Source organism: Athene cunicularia, assembly GCF_003259725.1.
Source record: "Athene cunicularia isolate RWA chromosome 2 unlocalized genomic scaffold, athCun1 chr2_part1, whole genome shotgun sequence".
NCBI classification, from domain to species: Eukaryota; Metazoa; Chordata; class Aves; order Strigiformes; family Strigidae; genus Athene; species Athene cunicularia.
Window position 1 is genome coordinate 97103142 of NW_020799095.1, and position 17317 is coordinate 97120458.

The 17317-nt window shown below is 38.7% G+C and overlaps 3 protein-coding genes across 6 annotated transcripts in view; 2 read left to right on the forward strand and 1 right to left on the reverse strand.

Moving 5' to 3' along the window:
- PTPN2 (protein tyrosine phosphatase, non-receptor type 2) overlaps window positions 1–4053 on the forward strand; it is a 34237-nt gene extending 30184 nt beyond the window's left edge. Inside the window, exon 10 of the mRNA XM_026841425.1 lies at window positions 1542–4053. Coding sequence (XP_026697226.1) covers window positions 1542–1563 — 22 coding nt within the window. The 3' untranslated portion in view covers window positions 1564–4053. The remainder of the gene's footprint in view (window positions 1–1541) is intronic.
- The window catches only part of CEP76 (centrosomal protein 76), a 30129-nt gene continuing 14542 nt past the window's right edge, over window positions 1731–17317 (forward strand). For both annotated transcript variants that reach the window (XM_026843570.1, XM_026843571.1), the window contains exons 1-3: window positions 1731–1735; window positions 2326–2329; window positions 3863–3866. The gene's annotated coding sequence lies outside the window, so the exon portion shown is untranslated. The remainder of the gene's footprint in view (window positions 1736–2325; window positions 2330–3862; window positions 3867–17317) is intronic.
- PSMG2 (proteasome assembly chaperone 2) lies at window positions 8677–16278 on the reverse strand. 3 transcript variants are annotated; one of them, XM_026843574.1, is made up of 8 exons: window positions 16204–16272; window positions 14435–14606; window positions 13647–13705; window positions 12688–12806; window positions 11221–11394; window positions 9938–10058; window positions 9416–9526; window positions 8677–9011 (listed from the first exon to the last, which is right to left on the reverse strand). In XM_026843574.1, the coding sequence occupies exons 1-7, from the start codon at window positions 16270–16272 to the stop codon at window positions 9434–9436; spliced, it is 807 nt and encodes a 268-aa protein (XP_026699375.1). In that variant the 3' UTR covers window positions 8677–9011; window positions 9416–9433. The 3 variants fall into 3 exon arrangements, with proteins under 3 accessions (XP_026699375.1, XP_026699376.1, XP_026699374.1); XM_026843575.1 differs by lacking the exon at window positions 8677–9011 and adding an exon at window positions 15244–15462 and having other exon boundaries at window positions 9172–9526; window positions 16204–16278; XM_026843573.1 differs by lacking the exon at window positions 8677–9011 and having other exon boundaries at window positions 9172–9526; window positions 16204–16273.

The following is a 17317-nucleotide window of genomic DNA, read 5'->3' on the forward strand; positions in this document are numbered from 1 at the left end:
GCCAACAGTTTCCCATCCCCCCCCCCCCCCCCCCCCCCCCCCCAAGTTTCTGGCAAGCTACTGGCTGGTCCTGTGCTGCTTCTAAAATGCTGTTGCACTCGATTCAAAGTGTTACTGTGTTGGGTTTTTCCCTCTGTTCTGGAAATAAGTCAGTCAAAGTATTTGATGCATAGTGGACTTCCTTGAATTTGATTAAACAATGTTTGACCCTCAGATGAACACTTCTGTACAAATCATGCCTGTTTTTATTAAAAAAAAAATAATCAGTAACAAACATTTGGACCTCTGTTGCAAGGGTCTTGCAAATTAGGAATTAGTCCTTTAGGTTTTCTGTTTATGTTCTTGGTGCAGGGACAGTCCACTTAGAGTGACGGTACCTCTGTATTTTTCTTGAAATGTATCAAGTGAAATAATTGAATGCAGCATGAAATAGTGATTGGAAAAACATTACGGACTGATTCTATGGAAGTAAGATGTTGCAAGTGAAAAATTAGCTTATTTTGTAAAACCTTGAGTGAAATGATTTACTGTCATCAATTTATATCCCACTGAAAAGGGAAGAGGTGTAAATGTGTATACATGTATGTGTGACTGGATTGTGCAGGCAATTAAAAAGCCTGGCTGGCTTTAAGTTTAATGAATGTTAACCAAATTATTTAGTTTGCTGTTTGGCGTTACAGTTAAACCTGAGTCATTTGAGGACTGCACAAGAAACTAAATTAATGCTGACAGAAGAGGAAGTCTTCTGCATGGCCGAGTGGCTTAAGTCAGGATGAAATTTGCAAAGTTGACATAACATGCAGTAGTCTTCCTGGGCTTTTTTTGTTTTCCCCTGAAGCTTTAGGTCAGTCTTTCATTTTTATGTATGAAAAATAAATGTGTTCAAAATTGCACCTCTGTCTGAGTCTTTCTTTAAATTGGAAGGATAAATACTTGGAAGAAATTTTTAATGTGTCTTTGATCAAAGAATGCTGCATTATAAATCAGTGTAGTGCTTGCAGAATTTAGAAGTGTTTTACTTGTAGTAGCTTGTGAGTACCGAGGTCTTTTTCTGTGTTCTTCAGAGTAGAGCTTTATCTTCCCTAAGAACAAAATGCCCAGTGTTGGGATGTCTTCCTTGCTATGAGAAACCTTTGGCTAGAAACATTTCCATGCTGCTGTGCCAGGACTGGCCTACAAAGCCATGAGAGGGGATGTTAGTGTTGAGAGATGCAGCCTTCTGTAGTCCCACCAGGGCCCAAGATGACTTCTGCAGTGTTTGTGGTTAAGTGCCCAAGAGTAGTGGCTTGCTGGACTGAGGCCTATATGTGAAGCTCTCCAGCAGGCATGTGTCTTATAGAATAATATGGAAATACCTCTGAAAAAGCAACGGCTTTCCAAGAGCCCTTGCTGCAGGCAAACAGTAGGCAGTAGTTGCCACAGAGAATGCATGAGAAGCTGTTGGTGTTTATAGTGAATTGCAAACCCGTTGTCTGTTCTTATTTTTTTTTTTCTGTACTGTGTACTGAATCGGTGACTTTCTTTTGCGTTGTGTGTCGCAGGCCGAGACTGACTGACACCTAAGCCTTCAAGACTTGTGAATATTCTGCAGCTATAAACTGCAAATTATTGACATGCAAAGCGAGACATGAACCCCTCTTCGGGAACAAAAAGTGAGGTCTGTTAAGTACCAAGAAGACCTCAGTTATCTGTTTACAGCGTAAACTGCATCGAGGGGATGAAGACCACCAGCAGCGTGCCACTTTGCAAAACAAAATAATTTGCCATCTTGTGTTTTTATAATGCCGGTATTACTGTAGAAAGATGTAAAAGAAATAAATTAGGAAATATTTTGTTTTGTACTGCCATTCTTATTGTATTTTTATACTTTTTGGCAGCATTAAATATTTTTTTAAATTGACAATACACGGTTGTGTGCGCATTATGTTAGGCAGAAACTGTTAAGAGCCTGTTTTGTGGAAAATGTTTTACCTTAAGGTTTCCTGCTATACTGTCTTAACTGGAAAATGGCAAAAAGATTAGAATGTGCTTTATGCAAATATTTTAATTGATGCTGAGTATTGTAGTTTGAGCTAGGAGGAACTCTTGCACATTTCTTTTGTAATACACCACTAAGAATATTATTTTATTAATCTGACCAGTTGGTTTGTTAATCCTTCTGATGTTTGCTACGAAATATGCACAAGAGAGTCACTTTGTGAAAGGAAGGTGTTTTGTTGGTGATGTTTTAAAGGAGGGGAACAGTGGGAAAGCTGACCTCTCACTGCCCATGGTCATACATAATTAACGGATGCTGAGGGCCAGGTGCAAAGCGCACAACGTCAGTGGTGTCTCTAATTAAATGGGTTTTGGACTGTGCCATTGCAGTGTGTTGTATGTATGGTATTTTACTTCACTTCTCCCCTCTTGTCACCTTTCTCCTGCCAGTCTGCGCAGCAGGATTGGAAGGGGGCAGGCTGGAATGGTGCTTACGGGACTCAACAGGGTTTCCAGCCCTGCGCCTGCTGTAACAGCTGATCTCAACTCTGTGCTTGCTGATGTTCTTCAACAGTTTCAGATAAACCTTAATTCACCAAAAACCTATCTTTAACATGATTGTCTAAACTACAACGTGGTGGGGTTTTATATGTAATTTGTACTCTGCATATTTTTGTATCAGGTTTTGTACAAATTATAGAGTTGCTGCAAGTAAAGCATGGAAGAGGGGGGATGTCTAGGCCACTTAAGGCAGATTTTGCTGAAATAAGCAGTAACCTGAAATCCTAACTTGGTTTCGAGGCTCATTCATGAAGGCAACTGTACTCGGAGTTGTGTTTAACTTGAAGGTGAAGCTGAATCAAGGCACTACTTAATGACATTACTTGAGCTAAGTATTGTGCTTGGCACTATCTTGAAATAGTTTAAATCACCAGAGTCTGGTTTGCCTAAGTATTTTAATTTCTTTATATGTTTAGTATTGTTCCTAGCCTATGCTGGAGGAGAAAATGACATCACAGCTTGCTTCAGCTTTCATTTTTAAGTTGGTGCAGCTGTGAGACCAGGAGTGTTTATATGGGACATCATGGTCTGTCAAAACGACTGCAATAAACCCTCTTGTTCCAGTACAGGAATGGAGCCTGTCTATGCCGATTGATATGTCTTCAATGCAGCAGTTCATGCCTTTTAGCCATGATTTAGGGTTTCATTATGTTTGTCCTTTTGGAATTGAGAATAAGCATAAGGTGTATGACTACTGGAGATGTGCACATGCTTCACTTGTTTTATTTGCTGCTAATGATCAAATATGTGACTAATTTGTGTTATCCGGTGGGGTGTAGAGAGCTAAATGTACTTTGACCCTTGTTGCAGAGTGGACTCATCAAAATGCTGGTAGCTCTTGTTTTTAAAATAGTTTTCATCTTCTGAGCTGCTGGACTAACTTTGGCAGCGTACCGATGAATAGGCAAAGGGGATTAAAGATGGAGTAGTTTCACGCACTGAGCTTTGTCAGGTTTTATTGAGGGCTGCCTTGTGACAGCAGAAGTCAGCTCACTGGCGCAGGGACTCCTGACATATGCACTTGTTTTGTTATTTCTACACAAAGCCACAATTCTTGACTGCTACTGGGAGTGTATTTTAAAAGGTGAAGGAAAGGGAGAGGCTGATTTCTGAAACAAATGACAATGGAGCATGTAATTGCAGCCTTGAAAGAAATGGGGTTAGAAGAATCATAGACTTGCAGATTTTTAAATGAAAAAGCTATAATTTACTGGCTGCCATATTTTTTTTTTTCCATCCTCAGGAGCAATGTTGCAGAGGTACGTGCTTTGTGGTTTTGCTAGTCATCTTAACAGGAGGATGAAACTGTGACCTTGTTCTGCAGCAAGGTTTTGGTATATGAAGGGGCAGGCAGGCAAGGAGGGTGCAGCAGTCAGGCTGTGTTAGGGTAAGTGCTTAGGAGTTGTAGTTAAGCATCAGATAGCAGATACCACAATTCAGACCTGGATTTTTTAAATAATGAGCATTGCTCTGGGGAATCTTAAATTTTTTTTTCTGCCACAGGGCTATTTTTCAGGATTGTGTTAAAAAACAAAAGTCTGTGGCCTGTCTGGAATGGTCAGGCTTCATCTTTACTACCAGTGCCTATCTTATAACCCAAGCCTCCGAGCAGACTTTCCTGCAGTATAGCGATCAGTTGTGTACTGCTCCTTCCTTATCTGGAGAGTGCCCTAAGGAATCATTTCTACAGCCATGAATCTCCAGTGGAGGTAAGTCAAGGTATCTGGCTGGCTAAGACCACCCATCCATGCCCTAGGAGCAAACTCCTAGTTGGAGGACACAGTAATTCAGCTCACCCTTGTTTTGAGGTCCTGTGCACTCCAGAGGGAGAGACTGCAGTGTGACAGCCCAGAAACCAAACCCAGGAAGAGAAGGCTGATGCAAGTTTGAGCGTGGAGTTCATTGTAACTTTAGAGAGTGGGCAGGATATTAGAAGAGCTAACAATGATCAAAATTGCAGGAACTTAAGTTCTTGGAATTTTTCTATCTCTAAGCCTTCAAGAACTTCTGACTGCTTACAAATACTAGATTTCGTGCTTCATATTGCCTGTTAATAGCTGAAAAGAGATGCCATTGCTGGAACACTGCTCAGGACCAGCATGGATATAAAGGTCACAGTCAGTCCAATGAATAAGAGTAGAGAATAAGACCAACAAATCTGAATTTTGTATTTCCCCTTGCCTGCCTTTCTCACAACTTTATTGCAAGATTTAGATGAAAAGGTAGAATATCTTAAGGAAAAGGGGTAGGAAAGCTACTCTAGCTACTGCTAGTTAACTACACGATGGTGCTTTTCAGTTAAAACACATTCAAGTGCTACTCTGTTTTCTTGGGGATCTTGCCATGGTGTTAGAAATTGAAACTTGCCTGGTGCTGTCACACAGGATTGTATTCTCTCAGTGCATGAACAGATTTTCTTCAGATGTGTAACTACCGAAGGAACAGCAGGTGGTAGGGCAGCCACTTCTCTGAAACCAACGTTTCAGCCCGAATTCCTGTTAACCTCCAGAGGAGGTGGGTAGTGCAGCAACCAGCCAGAGCACACAAATCCTAAGGGACTACCAGCAGATCTTGTATTTTGAAACACTCGGAGAGTGTAAAGAATCTTGGTTGGCTTGCACTCATTAATTGCATTGTTCTCATTGCAAACAGTTGAGTTTTTTTTTTTTTTTAAATAAGCCTTGATCTTGGTTAAAAAAAAAAAAAGCACTAAACTATGTATTCTGTCATTATCCAGCAGATATATTTTCCTAAGATGTTTGCAACATAAGTACCAGTTTAGCCAAAAGTACTGGTTTAGCCAAAATGACAATAATAAAAATTACTATGTTTAAGCTGTTTGCAAGAATATTTTCATGAGAAATTGCATCTTTATCTGTAATCGGCCAAAGTAAAGAAAAAACAACTCACATGCCTCAAAAATTCTGAATGCCTCTTTGCTGTGCTCAAACACTCCTTTGCTGTTGCTTCAGAATCCCTGTTTTTCCTCCTCTAGCTTTTTATCACCACTTCTTGTTCCAAGCCATACTAATTTTGACTGAAATTTATTCTATCATAGCTGCTTTGATTTTGATTAATATAGTTTTGCAGTGAAATACTTCTGAACTGTAGCTTCCCAAATGCTGCTGGGCATATATCAGCCTGCATCCTGATTAATACAACCAATAAATACAAATTTTTCTACCTTTCTGTGGATGCCCAAGCAATGCTGCTTATTGCCCAGATAAATTTTTAAAAATCAGAAGGGTAAAGCTGTATAATTTAAAAACCACAGAGGTTGTCTGCACTATTTCTAGTGTTTTTAGTACCTTGTACATTTTGGATCTGCACGGTATACTCTGGCTCTTGAACAAAATTCCATGCCTGGGCCAAACAGCTGCAGCAAACCCTGTTTGGGCTTGCTATTTGTATGTGGCAAGTTATTTAAACTCTGAGGCTTTATGCAAATTGACTCCTTAGTTGCAACACATGTACTCCACAACCTGTTTGCAAGTACTGAGCATCATCTAGAACACCAGGCTGCAGATGGCAGAGATAGTAAGTCTACTGCAGCTGGCTGAAATTCACAGGTGTTAGAATAATGATAATGAGACTTGTGAATAGGTCTAAATGAAGCAGTTAATTTGATCCCAAAGGAACAAAGTACCTAAACAGAGCCAAATAAATAAAGCTTATACAATCAGCTTATTTAAATAAAGCCAACAAAGATGTCCCAAAAAAACAACACCCTCTTCCCAAGAAATGTAAAAAGCTTGTGCCTGTTGATAATCCCTTTTTTCCCCACACCACCATCCTGTGATGGTTGGAAGAGCCTCATGAAGCTGCTCCAGTGCATCTGTAGCTGTTTCTAATAGCTGGATGTGCAACATGCAAGCCCTGGTTGAAGAGCTGGCTCTTTGATGGGCACTGTTCAGTACCTTGCCAGTCTCTGTGATAGAAGAAATTCCTTCCAGACTCATTCTTTACAGCTGGAATTGTCTGAGCCCTGCACAAATGCAGGAATATACCCCGTGCTCATCTACTAGAAGGACCTACATTGAGGCAATGCAGAGGTTGGCGGTTCATCCCCTTCTTTCTGAAGTTTTCACCTTGGGAAAGCTTCAAGAAGGTACAGCTGATTTAAATAGCCACCTCCATCACGCTGGTTTGCTCAGCAATTCCAACGAAACTCCTCATGTTAAATATTTTGCCCCCTTTAAATTAAAGCCACCATTTCATGTAGCAGCTGTCAGTTCAAATATTCTTCATACCCACATCCGTCCACCCTTCTAAAGTAACAAAGATTGTGTTCATAGGATGAGAATGTTCGACCTGCTGGCCATTCTTTCTTGAGCTGTTCTCTAGTACATCAGCAAAGCCCCACCTCAGACCAAACACGGCCATTAGAGCGTGCAGAGGAGTCAGTGCAGGGGAGAACTGAGCATTTCCTACACCTTTCTTCTAAGGTCACCTGATGATTTTACTGGTAAACCTGATACACCCAGCTGCTTTTCAGGTCTAAAAACCAGGGCCACGATCAACTTCAACTTCTGACTTTTAAGAAGGTCAGATTCTAATCAAGGAAAATGAACACTCAGTTCCAGATTTAGCAATGCACAAGAACACACAAGTAATTCTTGTGATTTACACAGAACTGTGTGCTTAAAGTCAAGAAGCTCTCTCAGTATTTACTGGTTCGAGGCAAAGTTTTCAACCAGCTTGGCAGGTTCAGCTTTCCAAACTAATGTACAGCAGTAAATTACACTTGTAGCAGTTACCAAATCTCTCTGTGCTCATTACTGTCCAGTTACAGGTGATGTGTTACACTCACAGAGAATCAGAATCCATTGCAATGAAGAATAGCATCAGAAGAATATTTAGGTCATTAGTCTTTTTTTAAAAATGCAAAATTTTAATAAACAGTGTTTGCAAGCAGGAAGTATCACCATGATGGGATCTATATGAAGGCAGGCTGCAGAGAGTTTAGCTTTCCACTTAACCTATAGGAAGTCAAGCTTCTTATAAAACAAGACCATGAGCCAAAATAAATCTCTGAGCTCAGACTAATGCGATCTTTTCAGCCATGTTATTTGGTTCAACTTTTGGTTGCAGCTTGCAAGTTTCTTTTGATTCACAATCACAGGCACATCAGTCATGCCTGAATGCTTTAAATCTATTCACAGCTCATTTTTTACACCATAAAACATGACATCTTCATGAAACGTGGCATCTTCATGCATTACCACTGTAAAGCTTATTAATATGAGCAAAGGATTACTTTACATTTCTAGCATGGTATTTAGTTCTAAGAAGCATTAGTGTTAATACAATTCAAACATTTATAAAACAAACAAAAAAAACCCACCACTGCAGATGTAATTAATTGTGAAGCCTTTTCAGTTCTCCTAATGCCAGCAGCAATGTTCACACTCACACTGTTCTACACATATCTAGGTTTGTGACTGATTCAAATACAGTATTTAACTTGAGACTGCCTACCTTTTATGGTATTATCTGAAGGTATTTGGACATACAATTATATGAAGCATTTGCTGCACACACCAGTTCTCCAAGGTTCAGTTTGCCCTGCATTATCTCCTGCAAAACAGATTTAAGACTAGGAAACACTTAAATTTCTTATTGTTTTGTGGAAAAAGAACAGCAACTGAATATTCATGCCAGTATTTGTCTTATGGGACAGGCATTCACTGTGATTCTCATCTCAAACTTTCTAATACAAACAGACAAACAATATGGCAAGCTTTGGGTGAGCAGTCACATTCACTAACTGCTTTTCTCTACCAATATGCACAAGTTTTCAAGTGAAGCTGACTACTGAATCTTATTCCTGCACCTTTAACAGATCTCTTCAGGACCATTGCTGTTCCTATCCGAATCGTTTATACTACTGGCATGACAATACCATCATCAAAAACACCAAACAAAAAAAAAAAAAGAATCTATTTAGCAGACTAAGTATTTAAAATTATACCCTGTATATACGTCAATGCCTCTTAATACATAAGCTGTAACTTTGAAATTCTAGATTTAAAGTTACTTCTAAATAAGCTGATGTGACCAAGCACTTCCAAAAGATGGAACATGTAGCTTAATAACGCAGCAGGTACCATTACAAACTAAATTAAACACACAAATTACGCATCGCACAGCTGGTGTCTCAGACTAAGCTTACAAAATATACAGATAGGAGACTGCCTGCTATTGGGGCAATGCTCTAATTCCTTTGTATTTCAGAGCACTGTATTCATCCTCAAATTAGTCTAAGAAGGCTCATCTTCCTAGAAAGCTTTAGTTTTAGTATCTCTGCAGTCCTTGGAAGCAGAAGGGAAGTTATAAATGGAGGTAGGCCAGAAAAGATAGAACAGGCTGCTCTATTGCTGGCAGTTTCCCCAGCTGAAGCTACCATGACAGCACTGGGAAAAGAAGGCAGAACTAGATCACTACTGATCTTCACTGCTATCACCAGGAAGGTTCTGAAAAAACCAAAGATCCACAGTTGATATGGAAGAGCAGGGTTTTATCCTCATAAAAAAAAAAAAAAATCTATGCCTGCACATCAGTCTCAAGTTCTCAGCTATATTAAGAAGGTGCACCATAAGCTTTTCCATAGAAGTAACACTTAACCAAAGAAAAAGGTTTTTTAAAAAATGTTTTATTAGAACAAACAGTCAACCAAAGTTATTCAATAAGCAACTGTACAAAACATATTTCTTTGGTCAATTTGTAAAAGTTACCTTAATTTCTTTAGCTACCCACACATGTGAAAGGAATTGTTCTTAAATAAAAAACGTATAGAGACAAAGTAAGCCGCTGTTGCTTGGCAATTACTATGTAATTACCTTCGCAAGGGCTGTTTGAGACTGCATACGTGACTTACAGAAGAATTCAAAACTGATCAGAAGAGTGCAGGTGGAAGACCGTTGCCAAAAAGTAAGCGCCAAGAACTTGGTATTTTCCATTGTGAAGAAGTATCTGTGGAATTATTGCTCTGCAACAAAACCAGAGTAATTAATAAGTTTAAATAGTAATGATGTCATTGTAGCTCTGGCACACGTATTAAAATAATGGGCAGCATTTCAAGTGTCAGTATCATTGTGGGTTGCTTTAGAGAAGAGCAATGGAAGCTTGAACTTGATCAAACCTTTACACAATTTCCCCCCACCCCTCAGACAAAAGAACTGCTATTTAGGTTTGGTTTTTCAGGTGAGATTTTAATCAAAATATATCTTCAATTTGGCATATCCTTGATGATTAAGGGCCAAAACAAATCCAACCCATAACATTTTAAACTTTTCTAAAATTCAGCTGAGTAATATTCTTTATGTTCCATAATTGAAGAAAAATGAAAATAACATATATAAAATATGAAAGGAAGAACTCTAGATCAAACAGCACTTACTTCACTTTTAATTAGCCGAAGCCATTCATTAAGATAGTTAATAAGAGCAAATGCATCAGGGATGTTGTCCCCTTCTGAGCAGAATTTCAGAAGAACTGCCATTTGCACTCCTTTTGAACAGCTGCAACAAAAATGAGCAGGCATTTCTACTTCTTTTCTAAATACAGAACAATTATATTTAAGTATTAAGAGCAATAACAACCTGCATATGGCTTGTTAAAAACCCGCAAACCAAACAAAAAGTAAAAATCTATGCACATACATATAGGTATTTGTTTTCCTCTTCATACTTCCTTGATTACATTTGCATACTTCATGTTATTTTTCTTAGTCTCGCATTTCTTCTTTGCTTTGTGAGGCAGGAATCCTAGGTCATGGAAGAGTTACTCAGGGCCTCTTTTACATACGTAGTTTGCATTTATACAGATCCTTTGATACAATCACTCCTTTTTTTTCTGTGTACTTCAAACAGCACTTTGGCAGGCTGCAGATCACTGCTTTACTCACAATATTCCCATTTTTTCATTTAGATATGAAGATGGTTATTTTATTTTTTTTTCCTAAAGTCCTGGGAGGTCTTTTGTTTTGCATTTGTATATTGTTTCCATACTGAAGTCAGTGCAAAGGTAAGCATGGTATTAGTAACTCTCCGGCTGTTGGATGCAACAGTTTGGACAGGTGTCAAAAGCAATAGCTAAAAAAAATATAAGTGAATTTTCCACCTGACATTTACAAAACAAACACCTTTTGCAGAGCTAACACAGCTGTACAATAATATTATTATCCAAAATTTGAAGCTCAGACATGCTTTCAGCAAAATTTCTGATGCATGCACCTTTTAACAAAATCCCCACATCTAATTTGCCCCGAAATCTTAACTCATTCTTAGCCACCAGAATTTTATCTTTTTTTTGTTTTTTTTAAACAACTGATGATGGAACTAGTTGTCACAGGAAACAGTTTTAGTCAAAGTATCACAGGTACAGGAGTTTTACTATTTACAAGTTGCAGTCTGAATAAAATCAGATATCAGATTAATCATGATCTCAACTGTAAAGGCTTTGTTATTTTCCTTTAGCTCACATATATTTTTATCATATTTTAACTTCATGATGAGGAATTCCCTATTGAATCTGGATCTGGAAGAAGTTCTATTCCTATGAAATCCTTTTCTATTAAAAGAGGAACTTTTCCTACAAGACAGCAGTTTAAAAGATAATTTTACCCATGTACTAAAACCAAGACTTCTGATATCTTTCTGTACTTATCTTGAGGCAACTCACCTCTCGGTAAACAACATTTTTGTGATGCCACCTCCAGGAATATGTAGAACTTTTTCTGTATCATTTATTCCAGGGTAAGCTGTTACTTTTTCCATTTCTTTCCAGTTTAGCTCCTGTACAAGACCTCCCACTGCTTTCTCAAGATCAGGTGTAAGTAGGTAGCGTAAAGGTGTCCTAGAAACGAATCAAGAATAGTCTGACAACAAAAGACACTACACCAGTGTTACCACTTGTGACAGAAAGAAGCTGCAAGCATTCACACCTCACACCTGCAATGAAGAGTAGCACTGACATTCCCTTCCTTCTCAAATCAAAGTTAAAAAAAGTAGCCTGTGGCCTCAAAACAGTACAAACTATTGAACACTTTCTGCCACAAAGAGAACGAAAGTACCCACGTTTCAGAGGCTCAAATAACTAGCAAGTACCAGATACATAAGCACATAAATTGAAGAACTGCTTATAGTTGTTAAAATGATTTACAAATAAAATGTGCTTTTGTTAGGGCAAACTTTGACTTCACCATGATGCAGTATTTTTAATAAGCTCACACTACAAGTACATGCAGACTTTAGTCAAGTCTAAGTATTTTCTGAATGCACTACCCTTGCTCTTTAGTAAATCTGCTATAAGAGGTATTCTGTGGTGCCGAGGGAGGCAGGGGGGTTAAATCACCGCAACTTATGACTCAGATCACATTGAATAATCATTAGTTCTCTCATTTCATTCCATGCCAGCTGGCCATTCTGCAACTGTATGCAGATATTACTGGTAACTATATCTGGGACCTGCACGGACCTAAACCTCCTTTAAGGCTGTACACATTTATACAGCCTGAGGGTAACAATTGGTCTTCTGAAAAAATACTGATTTTTGTTTGCTTGTTTTTGTTAAAACACCGTTCATGATGTCCTCAATCAGCGAGTAATGCTTGGATTTTTAAGGGGTAACATCTAATAAAAATATATATAGACTGAATCTTGCAGTTGCCTCCCAACAAATAAGAATTGATAATATCCTATTAAAAAAAAAAAAAAAAGAATGACAACTTACTATATTAAAGATGACCTTCAAAATGCAGAATAATGAAGAAGAGGTAAGAAACCAACCAATATTCTCATTAACCATTAAAAATGTAATTTGTGACCTGCATGTTAGCAGCTAATCCCTGACATTGCCTGCAGCTACAAGAAAGGAAGAAGTTAAAACTGAGGCTCTGTTGCCTGACAGTGCAAACCAAGTGCAATTTACTCACAGCTTACTATTTGCTCAGTACTTTTAAAAGTGGTAACTAACAAAGTTCAGAGACTAATCCTATAGAACATAATGTTCTAATATATTAACTATTTTATCACCTATGAGCACAGCCAAGCAAAAGAACCCTGACAAAAGTATTCAGTAGAGGGAAATATGTCAGTTTGTCAATAAGCACAGAAACATTAATTAGGTCTTTTAACGACACAAACATACCCAAGAAGTTGCTCATCATCACACTGGTAGGCATGGCTGCTAGACAGAAGAACGACTCTGGCACATTTGCTGCTTTTTACCCAGGAAAGCAGTGTTTGACAGAATGGTCTGTACTTGTTCTTTATACAAAGACAGAGAAAAGAAGTGAAAAATATATTCTGTCCTTAGAAAAAAAAAGGTGAAAGCCAACAATACTAGGTGTTACATAGAACGTTTAGCAGTGATGTAAATTTTTCTTCATATCCATTTAGTCTTCAGCTTCGCATATATTTTTAAAAAGCAGAGGACTCCTCTGGTTGTTTATTTAATCAAAACTATACGTAGAATGATAAAGATTATCATTAAGACCCCATTAACAACAACAGTACCACTTGTTTTGTGTGCCATTCATACCAGTGTAAAAAAGCTTTAGAGTACGATGGGATGGTAGGATCATAAAGCACTTTTCCACACTTTGAAGTTAAAAACTGCATCACAAAATTTCTTCTGGCATGGTATTCTGCTTATTTTAAATTACAGCCACTGTCCAGTTAATGACTAAATCTAAATTCCTATTTTTTACATAGTGAATGCAGTTTAAATTAATATAGAATACTGTAAAATAATTAAATTGGAGTGACACCTAAAATTAAGTTATTGTAATAAAAGAACATACAGAACTAATAAAAGTAAAGGGAAAAAAAAAAAAGGAAAACCCAGACCATTTTGTACTTTCAAGACTGTTAATAATTAAGGAGGTATCTACACTAAAATCTACCAACATAGGTGGGCTGTTCTGGGGCTTGGAAAACCAAAAAAAAATCTTAATCCTCAATGAATGCAGAAGTCAGTTTCTGTTAGCTAAAACTGTATCAACTGCAGGTGTTATAGCACCTATTTTGCTGGGCCACTTAAACTATTTGCCAGCAGAACTATACAAACTGAATAGTGAAGTAAGAACGATCTGTGAACACACATACCTTTATAAAAGGTGATCTGATCTGCAGAACTACAAGTTTCTTTGAAGGTAAGGAATACACTACAATAAGAAGTAATTAAGTTTTGTGAGAAGAAAGCAAGACATCTGGGTTTAAAGCTATCCAGATTGATCCCATTTACAAACCTCAGACTAGCAAACCTTTCAGATATCAATTCATATGGGAAAGCCTGACAACATCCACAGTGTTGAAAATACATATTTTTGTGCATTGTCTTAATTGGACTTAATTTCACTTGTCATAAATTTAAAGGATTGAATGAAGAAAAATATATGAAGATCTGCTTCCTGTAATGACTCAGATAATCTCTTCATGTAGCTTTACAAAGATTGACAGATTATTGTGAGATTTCTATGATTTAAGAGGGTAAAAAAAGATGAAATGAAATGCAATGATCAACAGAGAAAGGGATGGAGGATAAATATCCTTCTACACCAAAAATTCAGCTTGCATTCCAACAGTTTACTGTAAGTATGTGCACACTTCATGTTGCTTTGGATTAAAACTGCAGAGAGTTTTGGCAGCACTGTAATATGGTTGAAATTCAACATTTCTTACTGGTTTCAGATGTCAAATTGGTTATCCAAAATAACAACAGTAACAGTTTCCTCTGTGAAGTGTAAATACATTCTTATCCATAAATTACTGAAGTTATTACTGACCTTAGTTTAAACATTGTTCCCACTAGCAAAACGTAACAACATAAAAAGTAAATGTGACATTTTTGCACCTTATGCAGCTTCCAAATACCATCAGCATTCAATACTCACCTTCAGCATTTATACTCAGCTCCACTGAGTTTTCTTCTCCTGTTGCATATGGATTATTTCCAACCATTGGCACGAGGCAATCAGTGTAGAAGTAACCAACTTTAGTCATGTCAAGCGTGGAAATCACTAGATCTATTGCCAGTTGACCAACATTTCCCACTGACACTGCTGGCTAAAGCAACAGAAGTTACTGAATTACAGCGTGGTTTATGGACAATACAGGATGCTCTTCAAATAGTGAAAAGTCTAAATTACTTCAATTCCGATTAAACATGATTTCTATAAGTGGCTGCTCATCCTCTGACGAAGGTGATTATTTCTTAACAGATTACTAATAGAGACTTTGGTCCCTGTCCCACAAAAACATCCTGACCACTTCTGTGAATAGTCCTGTCTCATTGTAAACTTAAATAAAGGCTCGGAAACTTGTTTTCTCCCTCTTTTTTTGGATATAGAGTAGGTAAGTCACTCAAAGGATTAATGCTGAGATTGGCAGGCTTCAAGTGACACCTAACGGTAACATTGATATTACATATTAAGCCTGTAAATAGCTTGACTCATATAGAGTAATTGTTTTTCATCTTTTAAGGGTGAAAATGCTACAGACCATCTTGGATTTATTTCATAGGAGTTGCCACGGGTTATCACTGATCAGGGCAGCTACTGATGGCACAGAAAGAGAAATTCGAGTTGTGTCCTTCCTCAGAAACTGTTACAGGAAGACAATCGTAAAATTTTCGGTCGCTTCCCTCTAATTTATAAGCAAGTCCGTGTGTACGAATTGCTGCCGTCACCAGTTGCGGAAACACTGAATTTGGCGCTGATGAGCTCACTGTGAAAGAGGACGTAACAGCACTTGCAGACTGTCACTCCAAACTGGCTGGTTTTCAACGGCCTGTTACTCCCAGACGTAGAACTCAGCCGTGAAGTGTTTCCTGGGGCTAGTCAGCTGATCGGGAATGACTTCCCGTGAGCCTGCAGAGTCATCCCAGGCTGTGCAGCCCTCCATGAAAGGTGGTAAAGGTTACCTTTAAAGTAATACGGTAAAGAGACTCACTAGCAGGAAAAATAAGGGTTTGCTACTTGGAAGCCTGCACTGGAACTCTTAGCCCGCAATAAACAAAATAATCTCAGGTAGATTACCTTAAACTGATTTCATACCATGTACGAAGGTGATTAAAACACTTCCTTAACCAGTCCTAATCGCAGTTTAAATATAGCGGAAGTGAGGGGGGTTGTCATTGAAAACAGCGATATATCGCATCTAAATGAAAAAAACGACCCTTTAGTCCAGTGGCAACCCACAGGTACTACAAATCTTGTAAAATGATATACGGCATTTTAATCTTGGAGCGACAGCGTATAGCTATAGCTCGGCACGTAACAGCCTGACAGGAGCAAAAACCGGGGGGCTGAGGAGGGAGGAATTGACGGAAACGGAAGAGACGGCATTAAGCTTAAACAGTTTCGGGAAGGACCCCTGCAAATCCTTTTTTACTAGCAAAATATCCGATAAGACATAGATACACGCACGGGCACTGCAACCGCCTGCCTAGCGCCTCTCCGCTTTCCCTCAGCCAAGTACCCAGGGACGACCCCCGGGGCAGGGGAAAGCAAGCCCGAGGAGCCCCTGCCTGCGCCCCACGGAGCGGAGGGAAGGAGCGAAGGAAGCCCTCAGCGCCCGAGAAGCGGCGCGGCGCCCTCGCCCACCCCGGGGTGCCCCGTCAAGCCCATCGAGTGGTGGGGGGTAGAGCAGGAGCGCGACCTACCATGAGCAGAGTGAAGCCTTTAAAATCGGGGCTGGCGGAGCCACCGCCACGGTCGCAAGGAACAAACATGCCGGCATTTTAATATTTGGATCATAGTTTTGAGCGAAATCTGAAGGCTCTGATTTTTGAACTCTGAACTAGTAATCCAGTATGAACTGTCATGAAGGTAGATGTTTTTCCTGCTTATCTACAGGGAGTAAATTAATGTAAGCAGCAGAAATTAGTGTTGCATAAAATGTGACTTTTTAAAAAAATGTGATTTATTTTACATTAAGATAACTTCCATACATTTTAAAATGGCTTTCTCCTAAATACTTTTTTTAAAGTTTGGGTTTATTTTTTCTGTTCTCCTGTTAGTTAACTGATATTTCACATTCTTTCTAAGATCAGTTTGTAGTCTGTTCATTTTTATTGCTACGCTTTACAGCTAACATTGACCCAACACGGAGGTATCTTTACCTTCAGGTTTTGGGTGGAAAAGCTTTTCTGGAACATCTTCAGGAACCGGAGCCTCTGCCTGGCCAAATCTGTTCTACTTTCACTCTGTGTTTACATTTTCGAAACCAGCGCTTCCGTTCTAAACCCGTACCCTGTGCCTGTGAGCCAGATTTTCATGATGGTTTTTTACTTGAAGTACACAAGGATAGCCTAGGTAAGGAATATTGTGGGTTTAAAGCTATTGGCGTTTTTTTATGACTTCAGAGTTTCTGTGAAATATGTTTGATATTATTTAGTGGCTTTTTTTTCCTATTTTTTCTAAGGAAACTTATTACTTTATTAGGTTGTTTCACTTGTAGATCTTTCTCTACTTTTGCCTCTTCTTTTCCTCTTTTTCCACTCTAAAATAACTTCTGAATTTGACCAACTTTATCCACCACTGACAGTGAGATGATGGTTGTCAGAGATGGTAAGAGATATGAAGGTGGCTGTGATTTTCATGAACTTAGTGCTGACAAGTGAAGAAGGGAAATGTAAATTTGTTGCCATATGGAAGGAAAAACTTCAGTGTGAGTTCTGTCTGCCCACCAGTTTGCGAACACCTGCAGTCGAGTCAGTCACCCACAACCTGTGTTAATGTTCTTCTGTTGGTAACCAGGGAACATGGTAGGATCTA